The sequence below is a fragment of the Dipodomys ordii genome, unplaced genomic scaffold (assembly GCF_000151885.1).
Source record: "Dipodomys ordii isolate 6190 unplaced genomic scaffold, Dord_2.0 Scaffold43, whole genome shotgun sequence".
NCBI classification, from domain to species: Eukaryota; Metazoa; Chordata; class Mammalia; order Rodentia; family Heteromyidae; genus Dipodomys; species Dipodomys ordii.
Genome location: NW_012267259.1, coordinates 12,020,194 through 12,028,981, shown reverse-complemented (window position 1 = coordinate 12,028,981; position 8,788 = coordinate 12,020,194). Strand labels below are relative to the sequence as shown.

General features: G+C 42.4%; 1 protein-coding gene across 1 annotated transcript in view; it reads right to left on the bottom strand.

The window, feature by feature from the left end:
• Serpinb11 (serpin peptidase inhibitor, clade B (ovalbumin), member 11) overlaps window positions 1-3,373 on the bottom strand; it is a 9,073-nt gene extending 5,700 nt beyond the window's left edge. Inside the window, exons 1-3 of the mRNA XM_013018939.1 lie at window positions 3,206-3,373; window positions 2,485-2,544; window positions 851-979 (exon numbers count right to left, since the gene is read on the bottom strand). Coding sequence (XP_012874393.1) covers window positions 851-979; window positions 2,485-2,544; window positions 3,206-3,373 — 357 coding nt within the window. The remainder of the gene's footprint in view (window positions 1-850; window positions 980-2,484; window positions 2,545-3,205) is intronic.
• Between the last annotated feature and the right edge of the window lie 5,415 nt (window positions 3,374-8,788).

Genomic DNA, 8,788 nt, shown 5'->3' with positions numbered 1-8,788 from the left:
GAAAAAAGCCGGAAGTGGCGCTGTGGCTCAAGTGGTAGAGCGCTAGCCTTGAGCTGAAGAGCTGAGGGACAGCGCCCAGGCCCAGAGTTCAGGCCCCACCACCGGACCCCCCCAAAAAAAAAAACTATGTATTGCAAAGCCATTGGGAAAGGGCAAAAATAGTCTTCATATTTGTGAACTAGAAGACTTTAGTCTAATCTTTTCAGTTTAAAGATAAGAGAAATGACTCCAAAGTCATATGTCTAAATGAGAACAGAATTCAGATCTCAAGAGGAGAATGTAGCCCAGTATCCAATGTATATCCTCAAAACTTCAAGAAGAGTGCAGGAAGGGATGGGTAAGAGAGGGATAGATGAGAATGTTGAAAGGGGTGTCATGGATCAGGATGTATTGCATTCATAAATTGCTGTATTAAATGGCAAGTCTGTTGTACCAACTACTTACAGATACTAAAATACTGATTAAGAAACTCAGTTCTCAGTACATTGAACTAATCGATGTCCTTTCAGCTAATTTTTCATCCTCTACAAGTAAGAGTCTTTGAAGAAGATATGAGAAATATATGAGAAATATACTTAGTTTGTGTTCTGGTCCATAGTTCATCATTAGCTATTTTACCTTTCATCTCTGATCTTGGCTCTTGGGTATCTTCAAGGATTTTGCAGTAGTAAGGAATTTTTATGTGCTATTTCCCAACTCCTAATGAGTGTCTTGGTCAAACCATTTCTCTGAAACTTTAGTTAATTTGAGAGATGCATACCATCTGACTCTCCTCCCTTTTGATTGATTTCAGAGTGTGGAGTTGACTGGATAGTATGGATTTCATAGTATGGAATGCGGATGTGCTTACCTGGTGGAATTCCAGTGCGTTTGTCCCATAGAGCCTGTTGGCAATGCTGAGGGTGTACTTAGAGTGTGGCTGGTTGATCGGAGAGAGCAGAACTCCAAGCTCTGAGTGCATCCTCCCAGCTTGGCTGCACTAACACCAGTAAACAAAGAACGATACGTTACATTGCTTGATTAGTTGCCATTGGAGGGTTCTAGATACTATGAAGACAGAATCTGGAGATCAAGGTGTTTGCCTTGAATAAAAGGGCAGTGAATGCAAAGATAAACAATCGTTTGAAGCATGTTTCTTATCTAGTTGTCTTTACTACAATAATCGTGGCACTCTATGACTTTTGATGCGGACTTTGTGAACGTGTTGGCCCCATTATTTTTTTAATTTTTTGCTATTTAACAAGGCAGTTTATGAATACAATAGATCTTGATCATGTCACCCCTTTCAACATTCTCACCAATCCCTTCCCGCCCCGCCCCTTCCCTAACTCTTCTTAGTTTTGAAGGAAATACATTGGATCCTCTTCATTGGCCTTGCTATTTAATTCAAATTATTCATGGTATCCTAATGGGAATCTAGGACAATAACCTAAAGTTTTATTGATGCCTTTCTATTTATAGCATTGCTTTTCTTCACATTACCTTTAAGCCTTCTTGTTCTATGTGACTCTAGAATCAAACCCTTCAGCTCTTCACCAACCAGGCCTCACACATTCATGTCCCTTCATGCTAGCAATTCTGCCAAGCACCTGTGATGTATTTGACATATGGCTAAGGCTTCATGCACACTACAGGACCATGCCTATATTCCCTAAAGCAACGGTTCCCAAATGATGACCTCTGATGTTCTAACAATAAGTAGGGTTCTGTGAAGTAAATTTTCTATACATCTGTACATAGTTCAGTATACTTTATTTATTTTTCATTATGTTTATTTTTTTCTGGTCTTGAAGCTCAACCTCTGGGCCTGAACACTGTGGCTGAGCTTCTTTTTCTAGTCAAAGCTAGCACTTGACCACTTGAGCCACAACTCTACTTCTGTCTTTTTCTGTGATTATGAGAGAGGAAGGTCTCCCAGACTTTCCTACCCAAGCAGACTTTGAATTGTGATCCTCAGATCTCAGCCTCCTGAGTTGCCAGGATGACAGGTGTGCACCACCGGCACACAGCTTGTTAAATACATTTTCAAGTTCTTTCTACAACTATTCTTATGTTGGGCCTCTAAATCTTATGTCAAAATAAATATTCCTGCATGAAATAGCACTGTTCTAGAGCATGTGGGCGGGACAACATCTGTTCCATTATTTAATTATCTGACAAAACATCATGTCTTCTCAGCCTGCTCAGCCTCCTCAGCAGACTGGAGAGACAGAGAAAAAAAAACCTAACACTGACAATAGGAGATTAAGTTTTGGCAGGAGTGAATCCATTAACAAAATCTGTGGGTCTTTATTGCTATTGTTACTACATTGTATTAAACTGTATCAGTTGCAGTGGCTCACAACAGGGTCATAGGAGGAGACCAAGGGAGGCAGAGCTAGCTCCTTTATGAGTCCAGTGGGAGTTCTGCAACTCCACCCCAAAGTGGCTTCTTGATCCTTTTATGTTACAGCATTTGCCAGCTCAGCAATGACATTATTTTACCTCTGACGAATCCTTCAACCTTGGTTTTAAGAACTCTGCAGAATGATGGTAGTGAAGCACCTAAAGGAGAGAGGAGGTGTATTGTCTATAAAAATGAGCTGTAGATACCTTTCCACTTCAGATCACAACCCATACAAATAGCTTCACAATTAGCAGTATTATGCTCTAAATCCTAAATTAGGTCTTCACACATCTTCTTTTAATCCTTCCATCGTATGAGTAGATCGTTTTACCTCCATTGTGGTAGGGGAATGGATATCTACCAGGTCGAGTGTCTTGCCCCAGACCATTTTTGTTAGGCTGCAGGGGCAGAGTTCCTAGCATTGAGGCCCTTTATTCCCTTTTCTATTCTTGGACTATTAACTAAGGCAATGCCCCTCTGAGGCCAGTTGAAACATTGCATGTGTTTCCAGCACAAAGAGAAACAAGATAAGCAAATACCTTGAGAATTGTTAAGTGATATTCTTCTAAACACTGTACAATGATAAAAATAGACTGGGGGGAATATCACTACCAGCCTCTGTTACCCGAAAAGTCACCCTTCTTCTCCAAATGTCAGTTTTCCCACCTGTAAACTAAGCAGGACAATCCCTACCCGCTACACAGGTATTATAAAGAAATGGGATGGTTTTCTTTTTGTGGAAATAGCAGTAACTTGGCAGGTGAGAGGGAAAGTTTGGAAGCTGTTGTGGCTGGGGAAAATCTCTGTTCCGTTCTTTACCTTTTCAACTTGGTGTGCGCAGTTTCCTCTGGCACCGAGAAGGATCATACTGAGAGCATAAAACAGACTCAGTGGAGAAAAGAAGACGTTCTCTCCTGCATGGCTACAGCTCAGCTCTTTGAACACATCAAGGCAGAATTCCACATTTGTGGTGCTGAGGGAGCCCATGTTTGTGCCAATCACTGCCTGTGAACAGAGGAGGGAGAAATCTCAGAGTATCACCTGAAGCTGCAGTGCATGAAGTTCCGTGCCTGAGCACGCTGATTCATAGAAGATTAAATTTCTCCTCATCCAATAGCACACAGCTTACCTGCTAAGACTGGTATAAAAATGACCTGTAATTGTTCTGGAACAAATGAGCAGGGGGAAAAATGGATCTTTAAATGCTTAATTTACATATGTCATCCTGGTATTTGTGCATGACCAAAGAAAAAAATGCTTGAGTCCCCAGGCTCAGGCCAACAAGCTATGTTCCTCACTGCACACCCCACCTTTGCAACTGCATGGGAGGGAGCACCTCTCAGACATCAACAATAATCTTTGGATAAGTTCTTGGCACGTTTTTATTTCCATGGTGCCTAATTCCCAGTCCCCCTTCAAGAAAGCAAACCAACACCAATGACGAGGTGGGGAGGTGGTCAATGCAGCCCCCAGGAGCTCACAGGGAACCCGAACACCAGTGAAAACTGCACAAGAGGAAACTCTGAAAGAAAAATAGATGACGCTGTCATTTGCCTGCTTCGAAGATGAAATAAAGCATGTTGGGAAGGAAGACTTGCTTGCTTTCAGTCCCACAAATCCTGATTGCACACTGCTCATTTTAGAATTGTGGATGCCAAGTTGATCAAGAGCACTTCCTGGTGGATTCTGGTGGCTCACGCCTGTCATCCTATTCAGGAGGCTGAGATCTGAGGATTGTGGCTCAAAGCCAGCCTAGGTAGTGACATCTGTGAAACTCTGATCTACAATTAACTGCCCCCTACACACACACACACACACAGAGAGAGAGAGAGAGAGAGCCAGAAGTAGAACTGTGGCTCACGTGGTATAATGCTAATCTTGAGCAAAAAAAAAAAAAAAAGCTCGGGACAGTGCCCAAGACATTAGTTCAAGGCTTAGGATCAGCCAAAAGAGAGAGTAAGAGTGAAAGAGTGAGAGAGCAAGAGCAAGGGAGAGAGAGAGAGAGAGAGAGCGGAGTCCTTCCTGTCCTCGGGTAGGCTCCATTCATCCGAAGCTTCATGGCCATCAAATACTTCCTCACTTTGACTTCCAGGAAGCCAGTATCTTTTGATCCACCTACCTCCTGGTCTGTTCCCCTCAGTTTCTCTCCATTGTCAACCTCCCCTACGTCATAACACATCAGAACTCAGATGTGCAATCCCTCTTGCATTTAGAACTGTAGATCTCATGTAGTCTCGTGCCTTAGGTGTCACTATTAACACCTTGTTCTAGTCTGCATGTGGAATGTCCCTTAAAGGTCCACTGCTGGATGTTTGCTTCCCAGCTGAAGGAATGCTACTATTTAGGAAGTCCTGAAAATCTTAGGAGCTGAGAGTCTAACTAGAGAAAGTAGATCACTGAAGACATATCCTTATGACTATTCCTTGGACTATTTCTTCCCCCTCTGTCACTGAAATGTGAGCCAAAATAAATCCTCCTCTCCATTTATGGCTGCTTTATTAGATATTTGGTCAGAGCACCAATAAAGCCGTCCTACTTCTGCTTTATGCCTAAATGCTAGTCCACTGTCCCGGATAGCTAATAGTTGAGGCTCATCATGACTCAAAGCAAATGCTTAGCTTCCTAACGCCTTTCCCTAGCCAGTTCCTGCAAGCTTTCCTCACTTCTGTAAATGACATTTCTATTTTTCTACTTTTGAAGACAAAAAGCTTGGGAGTTTATACTTAAATCGTTTCTGATTCACATGTAACATATGAAAACACTCTGCTTCAAAAGCATGCTCACTTGTCACACTCTCTGATTTTACCACCCGGGGCAAAGCTACAACCTTCTCTTCCATTAATACGGACATAGTCCCCTTATCCAGGACCATCTTCACTCTTCACCCTCCTCCATGGCATTTCCCAGAGAAGCGACAATGGTATTTTTTAAGGGTTCCATTCTCCTCTCTATTCAAAGAATCAAGTCACCTGCTCTCCTCTCCGTGTCTTCACTGAGAGGCTGTGTGGTCTGACTCAGCTACCTCCCAATCTGCATGTGCTCTCACTCTGCCACCAAGCCATTCTACTCCAACCATGTGGCCTCTTTCTACTCTTTGACTTCCATGATAAGTCTGCTAGTCTCGGAGCTTGAGCTCTGTCTGTCCTTCTGTGATGTTCTTCCCAAAGGTACTAAATGGCAGCTTACTCCTCTCTCTAATCATATAGTATTCCACTGATGAAGCTTTCCCTGACCACTTCATTTGAACATCTTCCTCCAGCGCATTAGCTTAGTTTATTTTTGTCCCTGGCACATGTCACCGACTGACTTACTGCACAGGCATTCATTGACTGATCTCCTCTATCTAGGGTACCACCAGAAAAGACAACAGTGTGTCCTGAGAAACCTTGTGCAGACCATTGAGAAGTCACAGTACCCCAGATAGTAATCACAATGGGGCTGGGTCTGCATGCCACCCAGTCAAGGATTTATACCATTTCCATGATGCAGCCATCACCACGATGCATCTCCACCCCGAGGATTTTGCCCAATTTATTCTCATTTAGCTCTGCCCATCTTACTATCACATTGGTCTATCTGTCCATTAGAATGCTTTCCTGGTTAGTCTATCTTCTCTCTTCTTAGATGCCTTCAAATACTCTCCAGATAGTAATTCTTAAAAGCCTGTTGATGGCTCAGGCTTTACCAATTTTATCCCCTTCTTCTGTGCTCAAAGAACCTACTTTGATGCCAATTTTTATGTGGCCAGGAGCTGAGAGAAGGCTTCACCCTTCCCAGTCCCCAGAAGTGAGCCTCGATTGGCCTAAACCACATCAGTGACTGATTTAGAACTCAGAAGATGCGATAACTCTTGCTAATAAGACAGGAGAAATTGCTGGAGGGTTTCTGGGAAAATGCCCAGTCTTTTTTTTTAATTGCTCTGTTCTTTTGTTTATCTTCCTGACAAGAAGAGCTTCACAGATGGAAACCATCCTTCTTCCTCTCAGAATTGTACCATCTTCATGTGACTACGTCACAGCTATTTTGTGTCTATGAACTGGACAATGAGGATGTCAGAGAGAAAAGCTGGAATGCTTGTCAGGGTAGATGAAAGTTCTTCGTTAGTATTTAAATAAGCCATTTTAACTGAGTGTTCTGTGACTTTAATCTAAAAGGATCTTAACTCGCTTTAGGGATTTCTTTATATACTCTCATCCTCTAAGGCCAATCATCCCACTGAGCCCAATATCACATTTTTCTAGTATAACTATATCTTCTTTTAAAAATTTAATCCTCTCTGAGAGCTGAAAATCCTTTGTACTGTTACCTCTGATTTTTCTAAGTAACAATAGCCCAGGACATTGTAACACATGGTCAGTATTCAAGCCTAGCTGTGTGCATCTATTTTAGTTACTAATTCTTCTTGTTTCCACTGGGTGTATCTCTGTGCTAAGCTCACTGAAGTATGTTCTCTGGGGTGTGACCTTATTTGTCACTGGCTCAGGCATTTGAGGCATGCTTCTCACCAAAACGTAGTGCCTTCTTCCCTGAATGTCAACCAGAGCTGAGAGAACACAGCCCTGAGACCAGGGAGAGGAGGAGAGCTTATGGCTCATCCGCTGTCAGGCAGAGAAGGACCAGCAGGAAATGTGTCACCTGTCGACTGTCAAAATAATGACTATGGCATTTACGTGCTGAACATGATGACCATACATCCTTGTAATTAAACCTCATTGCCCTGAAATTATTGTTCAGGAGAATGTACTGAGCATGTACTAAATCAGACCAGCTGTCAGACCACTCCACACAGTAGAACAGGGCCACCGGTTAGACAGGACTAGACCAAGGTTATAATTTTCTTTGCTTTCAATGTGTTTCTTAAAGATATAACAAAGAGTTTTGCTCATTATCTTCTCTCACTGAAACACAAGCCTAAAATCCTGACGTTAGCAGAGTGCTAGGCCCCAAGTAAAATCTGCTACTGCTCACCATAATGTATGATTTAAATAATGAAATTTCACTCCATAATGAAGCAAGTTTTCTTATGCTTTTCTTATGATACTCTGGAAGATGAGGTAGATGGCATTCAGATGATTGTGTTCATGTTCTAGAATGTAATTTCAGATGTATGAGTAAATGTAAATTTATATTTATTAAATTGATGTCATATTGTTACTATAAGAGAGTCTGTGCACATCTATCTATCTAAGCCCTTACAGTTCCAAAGGACTTGGAGCATACTCCTAAGGGCACTCATTGTCTGCTGGCACTTTTATTACTGTAGATGTGTTTCTTTGTTTCTCCCTTTATAAGCATTAGAAAAGAAGATTGAAGTAAATACAGTCCTTGATTCTCTTCTTTGTTTTGTTTTGTGCAGTACTGAAGTTGAACTTCAAGTTGAACTTGTGCAGTACTTAGGCTGAACTTCAGACTCAGTGCTGGCTAGCCTGGCACTTGGGCCACACCTCCAGCCCTGTTTTTTCAGGTTATTTTTAAGATAGGATCTGTTGATCTTTTCTGACCCAAATTGACTCAATCTATAATCCTTCCTTTCTCAGCATCAGAAGGAGTTAAATCTATAGGTGTGAGCCACGGGACTCCAGCACAATCTTCAATTTGGGACACAAGCCACCAATCTGTTACAAAGCCATTCCTTCCCTTGTTTATAGGCTTACTCCTAATTCATTCTCTTATCCCTCTGCCCCCACAGATAGCAATTTTAATTTGCTTTAAACATATCCCCTTAATATGTGTTTTTATAAAAATATCCGTTTTTGTTATTTAATGCTCTTTTAATGTTCGGAACTGAGGTTCTGGAATGTGGTTTAGTGTTGGTCTCTTTTTGTTTTGGCAATGCTGGGATGGATCCCAGGTCCTTGTGAATGTGAAGCAAGGGCTCCATGGCTGAACTACATCCCTGGCCCTCACCCATGCTACTCAAACAACAATGTTACTTCACTTCCTGCTCTTCCATCAATCACATTTTTGTGTATCCCTTCCCTGGGGACAGATATCCAAATGGCTCCACCCCAGACCATGGCGACTAAATCTCTGGTTTCATAGACATGGACATGTTGAAGAATCTTCAGTCCTGGGAGGATGAGCCGTGTGTCTTCCATACTTCAAGGGCGGCCATGAGGGCTTGGGCAGGGGTGACCACACCCTGCAGGGAAAGGAGTCAGGATTTGAATGGGGAGCCGCCGTGGCCTCTGATCTAAGCTCCTCCCACTTGCTGCTCTCAGATAAGATCGCAGGGACATAACCAAGAGCACCTCTCACTCGGAGGTGAGGGAAAGGTGAAAGTCGAAGTGCCTGCCAATTGAATCCCCAAAGAGTACAAGAATACTAGAAAACTTCTTTGAATGTAGCCTTTCTGTCTACTTGTTAGGAGATAGGTAGGTAGGTAGGTAGGTAGGTAGGTAG